The sequence below is a fragment of the Amblyraja radiata genome, chromosome 26, assembly GCF_010909765.2.
Source record: "Amblyraja radiata isolate CabotCenter1 chromosome 26, sAmbRad1.1.pri, whole genome shotgun sequence".
Taxonomy (NCBI): domain Eukaryota; kingdom Metazoa; phylum Chordata; class Chondrichthyes; order Rajiformes; family Rajidae; genus Amblyraja; species Amblyraja radiata.
The window spans coordinates 27,951,593-27,972,681 of record NC_045981.1 but is presented as its reverse complement, the minus strand read 5'-3'; the positions used below and the strand labels follow the sequence as shown (position 1 = coordinate 27,972,681).

Below are 21,089 nucleotides of genomic sequence, written 5' to 3'. Positions count from 1 at the left end.
GCACATCATCTATGTATTGGCAGTATCTCTGAAGTAAAGGAATAGATGATGTTTCAGAACCCTTCAGACATTCTTCTAGGGTCTCATCCCGAAACGTCACCTATTCTTTTTCTCCAGAGATACTGCCTGACCCGTGGAGTTACTCCAGCATTTTGTGCCTATCTTTGATATAAACCAGCATCTGCAGTTCCTTCCTACACATCAAAGTATTGGTTTATTATTGTCATGTGTACTGAGATACAGTGAAAAGGTTTGTTTATGTACTATTCAGTTGGATCACACGATGCCCGAGTACAATCAAGCTATACACAAATACAGCAGGTAGTGCAATGGGAATATATACCAGAGTGGAGAATATAGTGTTACAGCATTGTAGCATTACCGTGACAGAGAAAGTGCAGATAACAAAACAAGTGGGAAGGCCTCAGTGAATTTACCCTCAACCAATAACATGAAGCATAGATTATCTTCTCTTTTTTATTTTTGAGATTTTGCGATACATAAATCAGATGCTGCATTGCCAACAATACAGCAGTCACCGAAGCATCTCGGGACATCCCATGATGTGAAAGTTGCAACAAAAATGATTTAAAAAAAGACACAAAGTGCTGGAGTAACTCAGCGAGTCAGGCAGCATCACTGGAGAACATGGATAGTTGACATTTCGGGTTGGGACCCTTCTTCAGACTGACCGTGTCTCCAACAAATGATATTCTGTCTCATTTTGTTATTAATTTCATAATTTTTAATGATCACTGCTTTTCTGGCAAATATTTCCCCAAATATAAAGGATCCGTGCCCTTGCCAGCTGGTCTACGTGACCTCCCTGTTTCTTGTAATTTGTGGAAAAGGTCAGACACTTCAAAGCACAAGAAGACAAAGAAGATTTGTCCTGAAAAGTTGTCATTCTGAAGCTACTGCCAGCACTTTCTATTATTAAATACAAAGTGAATTTTATGAAGTGCCAAATAATATCTAAGACACAACAAGCTTTTTCCGTGAAAGGATTGTAGTCGCTATATCATACAACACATGCTCTATTTACAGGGCTATATCTAATATTGTACAGATTTTGCCAATAAAATTCTGAATGCTTTTACCCCATGGATTCTTTTGCTCACACCATTATATTTAGTAAAAGTGAATTATAAAGTTGATGCAGTTTTAGAGTAGTTCACGTTTTTAATTCCCTGTTCATGAGAGAGTTAGATTTAGCTCTTCGGGCTAAAGGAATCAAGGGATATGGGGAAAAAGCAGGATCGGGCTACTGATTTTAGATCAGCCATGATCATATTGAATGGTGGAATGGCTCAAAGCACCTACTCCTGCATCTATTTTTCTATGTTTCTATGACACCAATTATACAATTTAATAAATATTTGACTGGAAATAGGCAATGTATTGAAGAAGCTCAGGGGTAGTTCCACTCCACATTCCTTGTCTTGACTTGGAGTAAGACTAATGTCAGCTGACCCCTCTCACCCTGGCCACAAACGCTTTGAATCACTTCCCTCTGGAAGGCGACTCCGGACTGTCAAAGCTGCCACAGCCAGACATAAAAACTGTTTTTATCCACGAGTAGTTGCTCTACTCAACAGCCAAAAATCTGTAGCCTCCCTTTGATCTGGTATTTTGTTGGTTCACATGCTTGATCAATGGTGTTTTATCATTAATGTTTTATTATTATTAATGTTTAGTGTTTTCTGAGTCATTCGTAACTGTCACTGTATGTCATGTTGTTACTTGTGGGCGGAGCACCAAGACAAATTCCTTGTATGTGAATGCTTGGCCAATAAACTTACTTACTTACTTGTCCGCCTCACTTGCTCACCCAACGAGGCAGCACAGCTCAGAAACATCCACACTACAATGGCACTTAGTCGGCAGAGCCAGTTTCACATTCTCTGCAAATACGTATTTTCTCAATGTTTAGATTAATTTAATTTAAAGATACAGCTTGGAAACAGTCCCGTGGCCCACCAAGTATGCATCGAATGGCGATCCCCGCACACTAGCACGATCCTACATGTGAGGGACAATTTACATTTATAACAAGCCAATTAACCTACAAACCTGCACGTCTCTGGAATGTGGGAGGAAAACAAAGCACCTGGAGAAAACCCACGTGGTCAGGGGGAGGACGTGCAAACTCCATACAGACAGCACCTGTAGTCAGGATTGAACCTGGGTCCCTGGCTCCATAAGGCAGCAACTCTACCACTGTGCCTCCCCTGCTGCCACATTGGTGGTACAATGATGGAGATTGTGTTAAAGGCTGGCAGTGTGCCACGTTACAACTCATGGCAGACCTCCTGTGTGTCCGTTGCAAGGTGGGAACATGGAGAGCACGACTGGTCATGCATCTGTACATCTGGCCACACCTGGTGCCCCTGTATATGTTAGGTACAGAGCATAATGACCACTCTGACTGGTTTGGCAACTCCATTGTCCAGGAATGTAGGAGATCATAGAGAGTGGTCATGGGTACTGACCCCATCATTGAAAGGATCTACAGGTGATGCTGCCTCAAGTAGGCTGCCATCATCACCAAAGACCCACACCACCCTAGCCAAGCTTCCATCTCGCTGCTACCATCAGGAAGAAGGTACAGGAGCCTGAAAACATAACCACCAGGTAAAAGCAGGCCGTGCGGGGCTGGGGAATGATAAGGTTGGAGGCTGTGGAGGGCAAACAACTGGAAGTGATAACATCGGAGATAGTTTGAGAGATAATGGCCTGGTGCTCATGGTCTAAGGGTAAGTATGAGGTGTCTGAAGAAGGGTTTTGACCCGAAACATCACCTAGTCGTTTTCTCTAGAGATGCTGATCGACCCGCTGAGTTACTCCAGCATTTTGTGTCTACCTTCAGTGTAGATGGGGCATGTTGGTCAGTATGGGCAAGTTGGGCCAAAGGGCCTGTTTCTACACTGTATCTCTAAACTAAACTATCTAATTAAACTAATCTAATCCACACTGAACTGCACAGGAAATTAATTTAAAAAAATACAGCACAGGAACAGGCCTTTCGGCCCACAATGTCTGTGCTGGAGATGATGCCAAATTAAACTAATTTCCTTTGCTGCACATGACCCCTATCCCTCCATAACCACGTGCCTGTCTAAAAGCCTCTTAAATACCAATATTGTATCTGCCTCCACTACCACCTCTGGCAGCTAATTCCAGGCACCCACAACTCACTGTGCAAAAAACATGACTCCTTCAAACTTTACCCCTCTAATTTTAAAGCTATGCCCTCTAGTCTTTGACATTTCCACTCTGGGAAATAGGTTCTGACTGTCTACCCCATCTAAATCTCTTATAATTGTAAAAACTTTTATCAGATCTCTCTTCAACCTCTGCCGTTGCAGAGAAAACAATCCATAAGGTCATAAGGAATAGGAGCAGAATTAGGCCATTTTGCCCATCAAGTCTCCTCCGCCATTCAATCATAGCTGATCTATCTCACCCACATTACCCCATTCTCCTGCCTTCTCCCCATAACCTCTGACACCTGTTCTAATCAAGTATCTATCTCTGCCTTAAAAATATCCACTGGCTTGGCCTCCACAGCCTTCTGTGGCAAAGAATTCCACAGTCACCACCCTCTGACTAAAGAAATTTCTCCTCATCTCCAATCTAAAAGAACGTCCTTTAATTCTGAAGCGATGACCTCTAGTCCTAGACTCTCCAACTAGTGGAGACATCCTCCCCACATCCACTCTATCCAAGCCTTTCACTATTCTGTATGTTTCAATGAGGTCCCCCCTCATTCATCTAAACTCCAGCGAGTACAGGCCCAGAGGCCATGAACACTCAGGTTAACCTACTCATTCCTGGGATCATTCTTGTAAACCTCCTCTGGACCCCCTCCAGAGCCAGCACATCCTTCCTCAGATATGGTGCCTAAAATTGCTCACAATATCCCAAATGCAGCCTTACCAGCACCTAATAAGGCCTCAACATTACATCCCTGTTTATGTATACAAGTCCTCTTGAAATAAATGCTGGCATTGAGTTTGTTTTCCTTACTACCGATTCGACTTACAGATTAACTTTTTAGGAATCCTGTACACAGCACTCCCAAGCCTCTTTGCACCTCCGATTTCTGGATTCTCACCCTATTTAGAAAATTGTCGACGCCTATATTCCTGCTACCAAAATGCATGACTCCACACTTTGCTACACTATATTCCATCTGCCACTTCTCTGTCCACTCTCCCAACCTGTCCAAGTCCTTCCGCAGAGTCCCTGCTTTCTCTACACTACCTGTCCCTCCACCTATTTTCGTATCACCCACAAACTTTGCCACAAAGCCTTCAATCGTCCAAATCATTAATATACAACGTAAAGAGTCATGGCACCAGCACCGACCCTTGCGGAACTCCACTAGTCGCTGGCAGCCAACCAGAAAAAGCCCCCTTTATTGCGACTCATTGACCTGCTATCCATGTTAGTATCTGCTCTTTGATATCGTAGGCTCGCATCTTCCTAACAGCCCAACGTGTGGCACCTTATCAAAGGCTGTCTGAAAGTAAACAACATCTACTGACTCTCCTTGGTCAGTCCTGCTATTTACTTCAAAGAATTCCAGCAAATTTGTCAAGCAAGATCTCCCCTTCATAAAGCCATGCAGACTTCGGCCTATTTTATCGTGAGCTTCGAAGTACTCCTTAAACTCACATTTTATAATCGACTTTAAAATCTTACCGATCATCGAAGTCAGACTGTGGACACAAAATGCTGGAGAAACAGCATCTTTGGAAAGAAGGAGAGGGTGACGTTTTGGGTTGAGACCCTTCTTCAGACTGATGTCAGACGGATGATCCCCTGACATCAGTCATTTTGTAGATAGACAAAATTGCTGGATAAGCTCAGCGGGTGCGGCAGCATCTATGGAGCGAAGGAAATAGGCAACGTTTCGGGCCGAAACCCTTCTTCAGACCCTGACGTTTCAGCCCGAAATGTTGCCGATTTCCTTCGCTCCATAGATGCTGCCGCACCCGCTGAGTTTCTCCTGCAATTTTGTCTACCTTCGATTCTCCAGCATCTGCAGTTCCTTCTTGACCATCAGTCATTTTGTGTCTACCTTCGATTTAAACCAGCATCTGCAGTTCTTTCCTACACACCAAAGTCAGACTAACCGGCCTATAGTTCCCACTATTCTGCCTTGCTCCCTTTTTGTGCAGCGGGGTAATATTGGCAATTCTCCACTCATCTGGGACCACCCCTGATTCTAGTGATTCTTGAAATATCAGTCAATGCCTCCACAAACTGTAAAACCCCCTCTTTCAGAACCCTAGGGTGCAGTCTAACCGGCCCACGTGACATCCACATACAGCCCTTTCAGCTTCCCAAGCACCTTCTCCCTATTAATAGCCACTCCACTAACTTCCACCCCGTGACTCTCTTGAATTTCAGGTACCTTGCTGGTGTCTTCCACTGTGAAGACTGATGCAAAAAGGTTATTCAACTCCACTGCCATATCTTTATTCACCATTATCACTTCTCCTGCATCATTCTCCAATGGTCCAAAATCCACTCTTGCCTCTTTCTTGCTCTTTATATAACTGAAGAAACTCTTGCTATCCTCTTTTATATTATTGGCTAGCTTACCTTCGTATTTTACCTTTTCTCCCAGTATTGTCTTTTTAGTTACCTCTCTGTTGTTCTTTAAAAGCTTCCCAATCCTCTGGCTCCCCACTAATCTTTGCTATGTTATACGCCTTCTCTTTTAGTTTTATACGGTCCTTGACTTCCCGTGTCAGCCACGGTTGCCTCTTTCTCCCACTAGAAGCTTTCTTCCTCTTAGGAATGAAAAGATCCTGCGTCTTCCGGATTATTCCCAGATCCAAGTCTTTATGACCTCTCCTTGAAATTAATAGGGCAGCACAGTAGCGCCACGGTAGAGCTGCTGCCTCACAGCGCCAGAGACCCGGGTTCAGTCCTGACCTCAGGTGCAGTTTGTACAGAGTTTGTATGTTTTACCTGTCACCGTGAGGATATTCTCCGGATGCTCCGATTTCCTTGCACATCCCAAAAATATGCAGGTTTTTGTAGGTTAGTTAAGTTCTGGTATAATATTCTCTATCTCTATATTTCTTGCTTTTCTTACTCTTTTTTTTCTACTATTAAATTTAAAATAAGAAGTTGTACATGAAATGTAATATGTTATCTATATCTTATATTATTGTACATCACTTCTAATAAAAATATATATTTTTAAAAGTTCTGTAAATTGTCCCTAGCGTGTAGGATTGCACATGTGAACGTGTGATTGATGGTATGGACTCGGTGGGCCAAAGAGCCTGTTTCCACACTGTATCTTTAATACATGTCATTTACTTGTTAATCACTCCAGGTCCTGCCTGTTTCGGTGGAAGACTCGGAGCAAGCCACATTCACTGCTGATAAGATAAATTGGTGGTAAATTGGATTAGTAAGTATGCAGATAATGAAGAGGATTTCCAAAGTCTACAGAGTGATTTAGGCCATTTGGAAAAATGGGCTGAAAGATGGCAGATGGAGTTTAATGCTGATAAATGTGAGGTGTTACACCTTGGCAGGACAAATCAAAATAGGACGTACATGGTAAATGGTAGGGAATTGAAGAATACAGTTGAACAGAGGGATCTGGGAATAACCGTGCATAGTTCCCTGAAGGTGGAATCTCATATAGATAGGGTGGTAAAGAAAGCTTTTGGTATGCTAGCCTTTATAAATCAGAGCATTGAGTATAGAAGCTGGGATGTAATGTTAAAATTGTACAAGGCATTGGTGAGACCAAATCTGGAGTATGGTGTACAATTTTGGTCGCCCAATTATAGGAAGGATGTCAACAAAATAGAGAGAGTACAGAGGAGATTTACTAGAATGTTGCCTGGGTTTCAACAACTAAGTTACAGAGATAGGTTGAATAAGTTAGGTCTTTATTCTCTGGAGCGCAGAAGGTTAAGGGGGGACTTGATAGAGGTCTTTAAAATGATGAGAGGGATAGACAGAGTTGATGTGGACAAGCTTTTCCCTTTGAGAATAGGGAAGATTCAAACAAGAGGACATGACTTCAGAATTAAGGGACAGAAGTTTAGGGGTAACATGAGGGGGAACTTCTTTACTCAGAGAGTGGTAGCGGTGTGGAATGAGCTTCCAGTGGAAGTGATGGCGGCAGGTTCGTTGGTATCATTTAAAAATAAATTGGATAGGCATAAGGATGAGAAGGGAATGGAGGGTTATGGTATGAGTGCAGGCAGGTGGGACTAAGGGAAAAAAGTTGTTTGGCACGGACTTGTAGGGCCGAGATGGCCTGTTTCCGTACTGTAATTGTTATATGGTTATATGGTTATAAGATGAGCAAACTTGTGCCTTGATGCTGTTCAATCCTCAATCGGTGCTTTGTGAATTTGCTGTAGTTGCAGTTGTTCAGAGCCCAAGAAACCAGTGCTTCTGAAAGGTTTGCTAAGTTTGACGCTGCTGTACTTGGCTTCCTTCTCCTGGGAGGTGTTCAAGTCTTGAATCTGTCTCCAACAGATTGTGTAATTTAAATCCAGAAACAACTGTAGTTTCCTGGAATCCCAATTAAATGAGTACACGATTAATCCAACTTTTTATATGGTGCAAATGTTAGTTCCATTTCCAAGAGCTCCGAAGTATTATTGGGTGATTTCCACAGAAACGTTGCACTTCAAATGAGTAAACTTTGTGATTTAAATGCTCCAGGTTTGCAGACATCATGTATGGTTAGTTTGGCAACAGTCCACACTGATTGTACAGAGAAATTCATGTCCTGTGAATCTGTTTGAAGATTGCATGAAAAGGCAGAGGGAGTCTGCACACCATTAACTCTTCCTTCACTAAATATGTTAATTTGGATGCTCGCTGCAGATGCTGGTATACAAACTCCTTTATTTCCTGAGCCGTCCTGAGTAGTAACGAGTTGGCTGCTTATCTGGGAGAGGGAGAGGACAATGTCACAGCCATTCCTAAATAAATCCCCATCATGTGAACTTGTCATGAAGGATCATTTAATAACAAGGAACTGCAGATGCTGGTTTACAGCAAAGAGAGAAAAAAAAGTGCTAGAGTAACTCTGGATCAGGCAGCATATATGGAGAACATGGATAGGTGATGTATCAGGTAGTGACCCTTCTTCAGACTCTGACGTTTGAAGAAGGGTCCCAACCCAAAACGTCACCTATCCATGTTCTCCAGAGATGCTGCCTGACCTGCTGAGTTACTCCAGCACCTTGCATCTTTCTTTGCCACTAAGGATCATTGGTCAGGAACCATTGCTAATACTCCCACTTTCTTCAGCTGGTTAAGATCAGTTAATGTAAGGCTTTGGTACACAAAAATGCTGGAGATACTCAGCAGGTCGAGCAGCATCTATGGAGCGAAGGAGATAGGCAACGTTTTGGGCCGAAACCCTTCTTCAGAATGTAAGGCTTTGTGATCTGTAGCACCCAGCTCCACATTGATGGAGGACACAACAGAGAATCATGGAAACAGGCCCTCCAGCCCAACTTGTCCATACCAACCAAGATGCTCATTCTAAGCTCATTCCATTTACCTGCAGTTGGCTCATATCACTCTAAACCTTTTCTATCCATGTACCTGTCCAGGTGCCTTGTAAATGTTGTTATTGTACCTGCCTCAACTACCTGAAGAAGGGTTCCGGCCCAAAGCGTCACCTATTCCTTTTCTCCAGACATGCTACCCGACCCACTGAGTTACTCCAGCACTTTGTATCTACCTCCTTTGATAGTTCCATATACCTACCACCCTCTGTATGAACAAAATTGCCTCTCAGGTTCCTATTAAATCTTTCCCCTCTCATCTTCAACGTAAGTCTTCTAGTTCTTGATTCCCCAACCCTAGATAAGGCTCTGTGCATTCACACTATCTATTCTCCTCATGATTTTTATACACCTGCATAAGATCATCCATCATCCTCCTGCGCTCCAAGGAATAAAGACCAAGCCTGCCCAACTTCTCCCTGCAGCTCAGGTCCTCAAGTTTATCTCCCTTCCCATGCATGTCGAGGATTGAATGCTCACAGAAAACCCTATTCATTGTTTGGTGAAAACCAGTCACATGCAGTAATTCCAAACAGGAAGCTTGCCGTGTTACGCCATTTACTTTGGTAAATTGAACAGGACTGCAACTCATTTCAGTGAGAATAATAAATCAATATCGTCAATGTAACTATTGTTGCATGAAGGAGCTTGTTCAGGGGTCAACCAGGACTAACACGCTGAAGTCATCTTTGTTGAAAATAAGGTTCGTATGGGATATTTACACTTCCGACTTTCTGCAACTAGCTTCTGAAGTTTCATAGTGAATACATTTATTTTGTGCAGAGGTGCTCTTGAAGCAACTTAACATCGATCCAAAGTATATTAAGTATTTGTCTGTAACTGGAGTTAGTTTTAACCCAACTTTCCACAGTCCTGGAGATGAGTAAAGTTTTCACTGGATTTTCACTCACATTAAACAAACATCAACAATGGCGTCCACTGAGGGCCCGTGCGCTGGCGCAGGAACAGAGACTGCAGCTGAGAGGAGCGAGCTGAGAGATTAAGTCTGTGTGTGAAGGATCAACGAGCAGATGGCCAATTGTCAATGGTGACAAGTTTTGACAAAGTTTAAGTGGAAAGATTATTTTATCCAGATGTGAGTGGGTGTTGAGGAGTTGTAGATTTAAAGTTATCTCTGGGAGACAAAAGCAAAGTGAGAATAGATTTCATTGCCTGGAGGCGAAATGTTTTGTCACTCAGGCTGGGACCCGTGCAGGCCTGAAATGAAAAGGAAGAGTAAAGGGCCTGTCCCACCAGCATGCGATTGCATGCGTCTAGCGCGACCAAACGTGGTCGCTTCAGACGTATGGCCGCGCGGGGCCGGTCCCACTTCCAAGCGTGGAGGCGTATGAAGTTGTGCGGGGCTGGCTCCGAAAATCCCGCGCGCCCACAGCTTGTTGGCCCGCAGGCGCATTGAGGGCGTACGCAGCGTCTTGACGTCGTACGCAGCATCTTGATGGCGTATGCCTAGCGCGTGCCGTTGCGTGATGACGTCACCGCCCGACGCCGTGCAACGTAGGCCCGCCTCCTACCCAGCTGATTGGTGAGTATGACGTAAATCACGTCACGCGCGAACTTTGCGCAAACTTTGCGCGTACTTACCGCGAACTTAGCGTGAACTCCGGTTCCGTTTGGTCGCGCTAGACGCATGCAATCGCATGCTGGTGGGACAGGCCCTTAACATGTAAGCAGAGAAAGTCAAACTGACAGGAAGAGGAGTGAACAATGGGGGATGAAAGAACTGCAGATGCTGGTTTACAAATAAAGGTACACATTTCTGGCGTAACTCAGTGGGTCAGGCAGCATCACTGGAGAACATGGATAGGTGACGTTTCGGGTCGGAACAATGGGACTGTTCTCCCAAAAGGGTGACACCGTTAGGGTGGGAAGAATGTCCTTATTTTGTGTAAGGAATCGTTTGGGTGCACGATGGACTTCGATTTTGCACAATTATGGTCTGGTTACCTTATATTACTGACTTTAGAATTTAGAAAGATAAAGTGTGAAACAGGCCCTTCGGCCCATTGAGTCCGTGCCGACCAGCGATCACCCGTAAACTAGTTCTTTCCGACACACTAGCGACAATTTACAGAGACCTACAAACCTGTACGCCTTTGGAGTGTGGGAGGAGCACCCAGAGAAAACCCACGCGGTCACAGGGAGAACGTACAATACTCCACACAGACAGCACCCGCAGTCAGGATCGAACCCAGGTCTCCGGCACTGTAAGGCAGCAGTTCTACTACCGCTGTAACACTGTGGCGACCCTACTGATTATTAATATATTGCATTATTGAGAACTGTATATTTATTTGTTGTTATTGTGTTCATGGTGCTAAAAGGCTGCAGCATATAACAGCACTGTTCTGTTCCCCTTACATATGACAATTAAACATTATTGACTTTTTAGGTTTTTTTTGTTTGATGAAAAATGACTTCAGAGACAGGTACAAGTAGAAAAAATTAATCATTGGTGACATGTACCATTTGGAACTACAAGATGACATTTAAAGTTACAAAAGAGAAAAAGACTTGCATGTAATAACAAGGAACTGCAGATAGACACAAAATGCTGGAGTAACTCAGTGGGTCAGGCAGCATCTTTGGAGAGAAGGAATGGGTGACGTTTCGAGCCGATCCGCAGCGTCACCCATTCCTTCTCTCCAAAAAAGTCTGAAGAAGGGTCTCGACCCGAAACGCCACCCATTCCTTCCATGGTGGATTAAACTCCCACCGGCACCATTGTAATGTCCAGGTAATGTGTTAGAGTACTATTGGTTGAGGTATAACACCAAACTCCTCTTCAGAAATTGCCATGAATTCTTTGACATTCACCTGAGCGAGCAGAACGGGTCTGACTTAGTTCATCATTTTGTCTGAAAAATTGGACTTTGATGCTCTCATTCCTGTCTTAACCTGTTCACCACGACAAGAGCACAGGTGGCTGGAATGGGAATTATACACACAACTTTCTGACACAGAAGCAGGACCTTTGCCCTTTGCCCTTTGAGCAATTACTGAGATAACCCTGTGAACCTAAAGGCAATAGTGTTGGATTGAAGGCGTAATTGAACCGTGTGGTTTCTCTGTCAATTACACTGCACCTGTGGACCAGCGGCCAACAGCAGACCCTTGGGCAAGACTTTCAGACGACATTGCGTGAAATACAGTGTCTACTTTAACGCACAATCACAAGATCTCCTTTGAATTCAAGGAGTATGCTATGACTATTTCTTCCACGGCTGCTTTCTCTCACCTGCCTGTTGCGTGCGGCTCCTGATGGGAGTGCTCCTTGGTCCATCACCAGCGGCATTGAAGGCACTCACGCTGATGAGGTAGGTGGTGTACCCGGTCAGGTTCTTCAGTTTCATGGTGGTTTCAGGGAGGAAGAGAGTCTTCAGTTTCTCCGTCTCATTCTGGCGCTGGAACTCCCAGTAATAAATCTGAAAGGAAACCAGATTCAGATTCAGATTCAATTTTAATTGTCATTGTCAGTGTACAGCACAGAGACAACGAAATGCATTTAGCATCTCCCTGGAAGAGCGACATAGCAAATGATTTAAATAAATAATAATAAGTGATAATAAGTGTCCGGGGGGTGGGGGGGTGATTGGCAGTCACCGAGGTACGTTGTTGAGTAGAGTGACAGCCGCCGGGAAGAAGCTGTTCCTGGACCTGCTGGTTCGGCAACGGAGAGCCCTGTAGCGCCTCCCGGATGGTAGGAGGGTAAACAGTCCATGGTTGGGGTGAGAGCAGTCCTTGGCGATGCTGAGCGCCGTCCGCAGACAACGCTTGCTTTGGACAGACTCAATGGAGGGGAGCGAGGAACCGGTGATGCGTTGGGCAATTTTCACCACCCTCTGCAATGCCTTCCGGTCGGAGACAGAGCAGTTGCCATACCATACTGTGATGCAGTTGGTAAGGATGCTCTCGATGGTGCAGCGGTAGAAGTTCACCAGGATCTGAGGAGACAGATGGACCTTCTTCAGTCTCCTTCAGACTTCAGAAACCCAGAACTCTCAGCTCTTTAGTGTTGATTCCAAGAGTACAACCATTAGTGTTGATGCTGTCTCATTACGCATCATCCTCAAGATCTGGTGTGAAATTTAAAAATTACATAGCATATAGAACAGTACAACTCAAGAACAGGCCCTTTGGCCTGCAATGTCTGTGCCAAACACAATGCCGAGACCAACTCTTATCTGCCTGCACATAATCCATATCCCTTCCTGCATATCCAAGTGCTTACTACCCTCTGTGGAAAAAACATGCCCTGCACATCTCCTTTAAACTTTGCCTCTTTCACCTTTAAACTATGCCCTCTAGTATTTGCTATTTCCACCTGGGGGAAAAAGGTTCTGGCTGTCTACCCGATCTGTAACTCTCATTAATGTCATATACTTCCATCTGGTCTCCATGCAATCTCCAGTGCTCCAGAGAAAACAATCAAAGTTTGTCCAACCTCTCCCCATAGCCAATACCCTCCAATCCAGGCATCATTTTGGGGAACCTCCTCTACACCCTCTCCAAAGCCTCCACATCCTTCCCGTAATGGGGCGACCAGAACTGCAAACAATGCTCCATGTGTGGCCCAATTAAAGTCCGATAAATTATATTAATATGTGGAATAAACTAAACACACCCCAGTACTGCTTGCCTTCCCGGTCACATCAACATATTCCTGCTATGTGCTGCCCATGGAGACCAGGGTCGGGTGGCTGGTGGCCCGGGCAAAGTGGACCTTGGCTAAAGGGTCAGTGGAGTGAGCAGGAACAGTCATTTGGATGTTGGGGTGAAAGGTCGGGGAAATGGGTTGGGAACTTTACCACCAGACATTCGAAATGACTATTGAACACCGTAATGGTCTGTGTAGATAGACACAAAAATCTGGGGTAACTCAGCGGGACAGGCAGCATCACTGGAGAGAAGGAATGGGTGACATTTCAGGTCGAGATCTGCCTGTCCCGCTGAGTTACTCCAGCTTTTTGTGTCTATCTTCGGTTTAAACCAGCATCTGCAGTTCCTTCCTACACGTGAAGGCGTGTGGCAGCATGGGACAAGAGAACGAACAGAAGCAACTTCTCGAGGAACTTCCGCTCTGCCGCAGATGTGAAACTTCAGGCCAATACGTCTGAACATATCACATGGACCATTCACTAAACACAAGACTGCAAACATCTTGTTAAAGAACCTGAGGCAAGGTCCACCATTGCGTGCCTTTCATGAACACGTCTTTCAGACATCATTAAATACAGAATGTATGGTCATGAGACCTGCCATCTTGTAAAAGAGCCAGTGTTTCCCATTCACTTCACAAGCTATCTGAGGATACTGCACAGATCGACAGCTCAAACATCTATGTGTTTATCCTCCAATGGTTATTAAGATCGTGAAAAGCTTTGTAATTTGACTAGATGGTTTTTCCAAAACGTGATGGAATTATGAGTATGTTATTTAAAAAAAGAATTAAATTCTTGAAACACTTACTGACTTTCCCAAAATGCAGACATGTTGAATGTGGGTTTACTTGGAGTTTCTCCTGATGCACCAGGAAGTCTATCCTGGGCGACTGAGAGATTAAACTCCATCATTTGATTTTCAGGCATTGTGACACGAGTACCTTACTCTTCCAACAGCAGAAGTACTATAATTATCCTCAGTGCTTTCATATTAAGAAAGGGAAAAATTACCTCCGTGGATTTTTCTAAACGCTGTGAATATAAGTCAAGGATAGGTGACTGTGGAGTAAGAGTATGACTCATGGCTGTCTGAAGGGGGGGCGTGCTGGGTGCGACCGCTTTTTCCCCCCCAGAGTAAGAAAAAATCCCCAGAATTAAAGAAAAAAAATCGGAGCACAATCAGCGTTTCCACTTTGTGGGAAATCGCCCAAAATTCTGGCTCCGGCCGCTGGGCGGGAAACAAATGCGCCCATCTGCGCCTGCGCAGTTGGGGAAGTGACGTAGTGGGCCCGGGCGGGATCAGACTGTCATTTGTGCTTCACCCATTGAGCTCGATGCCTCACGTCTACTCCAAGAAAGTAGTGGAAGAAAGGGGGGGGTGTCTTCCTGCCCGGTCCAGTGTTTCCATCCCCTACCCCCGCCGACCCCACTGATCCATGCCACCCCCGCCGACCCCACTGATCCCCACCGACCCCCAATGGGCCTGCGCCACCTTCATCTCCCCCCTCCCCGCCAGAAAGAGGGGGGGGGGGGATGTGAGGGGAGAGAGAGGGGAAGGAAAGGGGGAGTGAGATGGGGTAAGGGAGAGGGAAGGGGGGAATATCTTTAATGAGATTGTAAAATTGAGGTAGGTTTTAGAGCTATTATATTTTTTCCTCATGAATAATATCAAATAATATCAAACAATTGGAACTGCTTTCTTTGCCTTGATAACAATACTGAAAAATATGAATTCCAAAGTTTGTGACTCTTTTTGCAGCATATTTTTAATATAATTTGAATATTACTAAAATCTGCATGTTTTCATGGTCACCATGGATCTATCTGCATTTCTCTCTCTCTCCCCCCTCCTCTCTCTCTCCCCTCCTCTCTCTCTCTCTCTCTCCCCCCCACCTCTCTCTCTCTCCACCACCTCTCTCTCTCTCCACCACCTATCTCCTCTCCCCCCTCTCCTCTCCCCCCTCCCTGTCCCCCCCCCCCCTTGGTCTAGTTCTCCTTAATTCTACTACAACCAATGAAGAAGCTGCTAAAACTATTGCTAACCTCTCAGATGCTCAGAAGCTGTACCTCATATAGAATCACTTTAAACTGGGTCCAACATACAAATATTGTGCCTTCTATAAGAATGGGTGCTGGCGAAGATTTAACCCTGACTGGTTACGAGCATACCCATGGCTGTAGATAGCGATCATGTGGATGGCGTCTTTTGCCTACCTTGTGCCTTGTTGGTGAACAACAGGAAATCACTTATCATCAAGTCGGCAAGTCAAGGTAAGTCAAGTCTATTTGTCACATACACATACAAGATGTGCAGTAAAATGAAAGTGTCAATGCCTGCGGATTGTGCAAAACAACAGAACAGGTGCTCCCGAATGTATATTGCCATTTACCACTACTTCTACTAATGCAAGGGCATTTGTTGGCCTTGCCCTGTAAACCAACCCTGGTTCCACAAATCCTGTCATGCCACCCCCCTTTTTGAAAAGCTTCGTACGGGCCTGTGACTTAGTGACACCTCCTCTCCAGTGGGGCAGGAGCGAGGAATTGGTGCTGAGTTGGTAAATTAGCATTTTTGGTTCAGGTTACAGAAGCAACGAGCCAAGTACAACTCTGACAGTGTTCTCTAGATAACTTGCTAGCAACAATTTAATCCACTCTTGTGTTGAATAATGCGGAAAAGTGAACAGTTTTCAGCAAATGCTGACATCTGCAGTAGAAACAGAAGAGATATATTCACGACGTCAGGCAGCAGCTGTGGAAAGGGAATAAAGAAGTTCTTCAGTCTGAAGAAGGTCCCGGCCTGAAACATCACTCTTTCTTTTTCTCCAGAGATGCTGCCTGACCCGCAGAGTTACTCCAGCACTTTGTGGATCTTCAGTATCTACCGACATCTGCAGTTCCTTCCTACACATAGAAACATAGAAAATAGGTGCAGGAGTAGGCCATTCGGCCCTTCGAGCCCGCACCGCCATTCAATATGATCATGGCTGATCATCCAACTCAGTATCCTGTACCTGCCTTCTCTCCATACCCCCTGATCCCTTTAGCCACAATGAAGAGTTCATGTTCCCAGTCACTGACCCACCAACATAACTGGGTGAGCATGGAGCTGTTTAATCTGGCAAAGAGCGGGAGGAGTGGAGATAACCTAGGGGGAGGGTGAAGAGAATGGAGGGGGGTGTGGAGAGAATAGAGAGTTCAGACTGATGAAGTAGGGGGGGAGAAAGCTGGAAAAGAGAGGGAGTGGGGTGGACAAAGCCTGGTGAGTGATAGGTGGATACAGGCGAGGGGGGCGATTGGCAGGTGAGGAGAGTCTGGAAATCTGAAATAAAAGTGAATGGAGATCTATGGCCACAATGGAGAGATGAAAACTAAGCAATATTAAATAACAAACTGCCCAGCTTGAGAACTGGAAGTGTCCTTTTATCAAATGATGACACAGTAATAAAACTATTTAAAAATATTTTGGAGTTATCTTAAAGTATAACATTTCTGCAGAAAATTAATTATGATCTCTCCAAATCACCGTATTTGTTGACCAACATATAATACAGTTTTTCCAGCATTCCAATACAATGGCAAATCATTAGGTGCAGGAAGGAACTGCCCATGGTGGTTTCAACCAAAGATGGACACAAAAAGCTGGAGTAACTCAGCGGGACAGGCAGCATCTTTGGAGAGAAGGAATGGGTGACGTTTCAGGTCGAGACCCAGTAAGGTCCAACCTTTTATTTCGACCTGAAACATCACCCATTTCTCTCTCCATAGATGCTGCCTCACCCGCCGAGTTTCCCCAGCATTTTGTGTCTACCTTCGATTTTACCAGCATCTGCAGTTCCTTCTTAAACATTTTGTGTCTATCTATGGCAAATCATTGATTTGTTTGTTTAGAATTCCTCAGCCATGTGGCTTTATATGCATTGTGTTAAAGTATTGATGGATTTTGCTGCTATGTTTTGCCATTGTCTCCTTTGCTGTTTCCTCTCTAAGTTGACAGCGGCTGACTGTACCTTGTACCCCTGCATGTCTCCGTTCTGTGCTTCTGGTGGGGGAGGTTCCCAGGACACGTCCAACTGTGTTGCTGTTGAACCCTGAACCTGCACGTTCTGGGCGGGCGCAGTGGGGACTGAACAAAAGAAACAGAGTGGTTGTAAGAATTAAAGTACGACCTTGCGGCAGAAATTAAAACATGAAGTTATGGGATGGACACAAAGTACAAAATTAAAACATTAAGTTATGGGATGGACACAAAGTGCTGGAGTAACTCAGTGGATCAGGCAGGATCACTGGAGAAAAATAGGTGACATTTTGTGTCAGAACCCTTCACGAGACTGAAAATATATTTGGGGTTGGGGGGGGGGAAATAAACTGGAAACGAGAAAATGTTAGAAAGGATTTTGTGCCTATCTTCAGTGTAAACCAACATCTGCAGTTCCTTCCTACACAGGTTATGGGATGGGTTGTGAGTATAGTTTAAAATGCTTCTACCCTTCCAAATGATTGAGGCGGGTAGAACAAAATAGGAAATAATCCAAATCACTTTGGTGTCCTGTTAATGTCACTTAATGTTAATTCTCCATGTAATTAATTGTCTGATTTCCTCTGCCCCACCCATGCTTAGTTCCACTTCTGTAACCCCACGCTCGATGTATGAACAAGGTAACACAATTTCTCATTCAAAATCAAACTGCAAATGTGCAGAACATTTTACAGTCAAACACTCACAAGGCTGAGGCATAAACTCTAGGGGAATATGTCAAATGTACAAAATAAATTCTCTGTCATGAAGGAGACAAAACAGGAAACTAATTTAATGCATTAGCAAGAAATTTGACAATGTAGAAATAAAGAACTGCTGATGCTGGTTAATACATAAAAGGACACAAAGTGCTGGAGTAACTCAGTGGGTCAGGCAGCAACTCTGGAGGACATGGATAGGTGATGTTTCGAATTGAGACCATGCTTCAATCTGAAGGTCTCGATCTGAAACTTTGCCTATCCATGTTCTCCAGTGATGTTGTCTGATCTGCAGTTACTCAAGTAATAAATCGAACCTTAATCTTCAAATATTCAATGTAAAAAATATCTACCTGAACTATGTTTGTCCTTTCAATGCTAACAGAGGTTTATTATTGTGTTTAATGTTCATCTCTATACTTTTCTCCAGTGAACTTTGTCATTTATTTTGATGCTTTATGTCCTTTCCAAGGTTCATCCTGTTTTTACTCTGAAATGTTTTAATTTATTTTTTAGTTATCGTTGTTGATTATTCCATTCCTCTATTTGCTTAACACTTATTTCCATGTTTCCTATTTGTATTACAGTTTTAAAATATTTTTTCATTTTTCCACCAAAGCTTGGATGTAATTAATTTTAATCTGTCCCTCTCTCCAGTAGAGTCTGCTGGCATGGAATAGTGTACTTAACCTTCAGTCTCACTGGCGCTGACTGGCAGATGACCTCAAGGTCCATCTCCACAGGCTGACTTTCCCACAACTCTGTTCTTCTAGTTTGTTGATGCCACTCCAAGAAGCACATCTCAGAAACAGGTCCCTCTAGTGGGACTCGGACACACTGATAAAGTGTTCTGTGCTATCTCAGAGTCAAAGAGGATGGAAACAGGTCCTTCAGTCCAACTCATCCGTGCTGACCAAGATGCCCATCTAAGGTAGACCCATTTGTCCATGTTTGCCCAATATCATTCTAAACCTTTCGTATTTACTTACAAAATTCTTAAGGGGTTGGACAGGCTAGATGCAGGAAGATTGCTCCCGATGTTGGGGAAGTCCAGGACAAGGGGTCACAGCTTAAGGATAAGGGGGAAATCCTTTAAAATCGAGATGAGAAGAACTTTTTTCACACAGAGAGTGGTGAATCTCTGGAACTCTCTGCCACAGAGGGTAGTCGAGGCCAGTTCATTGGCTATATTTAAGAGGGAGTTAGATGTGGCCCTTGTGGCTAAGGGGATCAGAGGGTATGGAGAGAAGGCAGGTACGGGATACTGAGTTGGATGATCAGCCATGATCATATTGAATGGCGGTGCAGGCTCGAAGGGCCGAATGGCCTACTCCTGCACCTAATTTCTAGGTTTCTATGTATCTATGTACCTATCCAAATGTCCTTTAAATACTGGTGTTAACGTTGATGAGGACTTTTATTGTTGGAGGACAAATTTACATTGTGAACTTTAATTTTTTAGCTTAGTTTATTGTCACATGTACAGTGAAAAGCTTTTTGTTGCATGCTAACCAGTCAGCGGAAAGACTATTCATGTATATGATTACAGTCGATCAATCCACAGTGAACAGATACAGGATAAAGGGGCTTTATTTTTACAGATGCCTCATACTCTGAGATGTTTCAGTGCACAAGTGCTTGGAAACTGATAGGACAAGTGAACCATTAGTTTATTTCAATATCCCAGCATAGAGGCCCCGAATGCACTCATTTGATAAGCTGGCTAAGCTGTGCATGGAGGCACAAGAGACCGCACACTCTGTGACCATACCACAAGAGACACAAAGAGTCTGGCAGCATCCGTGGAGGGAAAGGAATGGTTGACGCTGTGGATCGAAAGCCTGTATCAGGACTTCTGCGGGATCTGTGTGTTTTGTGTGAACAAAACAAGCAAGATGATGCCTCAACCAAATCAGATTGGAAAAAAACGGTAATGGGACATGCAGAGTCTAAACCAGGATGCAGAAGTTAGAATACTAGAATACTCCAAGTCATGAATAGAAGCTGAAAAAGTATAAAAATTGAAATATAATTGGAAATGAGGGAGCAAGGAGGAAAGATAAATCAAAACAGATAGAAAGTTAAAGAAAATGCTCCAACGATAATCAACATTTGCAGGAATGAGGCTCCATGTACGGAGCAGGGGGATGTTTCTATTATCATTAATCAAAAAGCCTTTGACAAGGTCCCACACAAGAGAGTAGTGTGCAAAATTAGAGCACATGGTATTGGGGGTAAGGTATTGACATGGACAGGGAACTGGTTGGCGGACAGGAAGCAACGAGTAGGAATTAACGAGTATATTTCTGATTGGCAGGCAGTGACTAGTGGAATGCCGAAAGGCTCGGTGCTGGGATACCAGTTGTTTACAATATTTATTAACTATTTAGATGAGTGAATTAAATGTGACATCTCCAAGATATCGGATGACACAAAGCTGGGTGGCAGTGTGAGTTGCGATGAGGATGCTATGAGGCGGCAGGGTGACTCGGATAGGTTGGGCGAGTGGGCAGATGCATGACAGATGCAGTATAATGTGGATAAATGTGAGGTTATCCACTTTGGTGGCAAGAACAGGAAGGCAGTTTATTATCTGTACGGTGTTAGATTAGGAAAAGGGGAGGTTCAACGAGATCTGGGTATCCTTGTATAACAGTCACGGAAAGTAAGCATGCAGGTACAGCAGGCAGTGAAGAAAGCTAATGGCATGTTGGCCTTCATTGCGAGAGGATTTGAGCAAGGAGGTCCTACTGCAGTTGTACAAGGCCCTGGTGAGACCGCACCTGCAGCATTTTGTGCAGTTTTGGTGTCCTAATTTGAGGAAGGACATTATTCATATTGAGGGAGTGCAGCGTAGGTTCACCAGGTTAATTCCTGGGATGGCAGGACGGACATATGATGAACAATGGGCCGACTGGGCTTTTATTCACTGGAATTTAGAAGGATGAGAGGGAATCTTATAGAAATATATAACATTCTTAAAGGATTGGACAGGCTAGATGCAGGAAAAATGTTCCCGATGTTGGTGGAATCCAGAACCAGGGGTCATTTTTTAATAGACAATAGACAATAGGTGCAGGAGGAGGCCATTCAGCCTTTCAAG

The 21,089-nt window shown here is 44.1% G+C and overlaps 1 protein-coding gene across 3 annotated transcripts in view; it reads right to left on the bottom strand.

The window, feature by feature from the left end:
* Positions 1-21,089, bottom strand: part of sdk2 (sidekick cell adhesion molecule 2) — a 659,639-nt gene that overhangs the window by 107,711 nt on the left and 530,839 nt on the right. For all 3 annotated transcript variants that reach the window (XM_033044544.1, XM_033044545.1, XM_033044546.1), the window contains 2 exons: positions 17,260-17,375; positions 11,827-12,013 (listed from right to left, as the gene is read on the bottom strand). In XM_033044544.1, the coding sequence (XP_032900435.1) occupies positions 11,827-12,013; positions 17,260-17,375 (303 nt within the window). The remainder of the gene's footprint in view (positions 1-11,826; positions 12,014-17,259; positions 17,376-21,089) is intronic.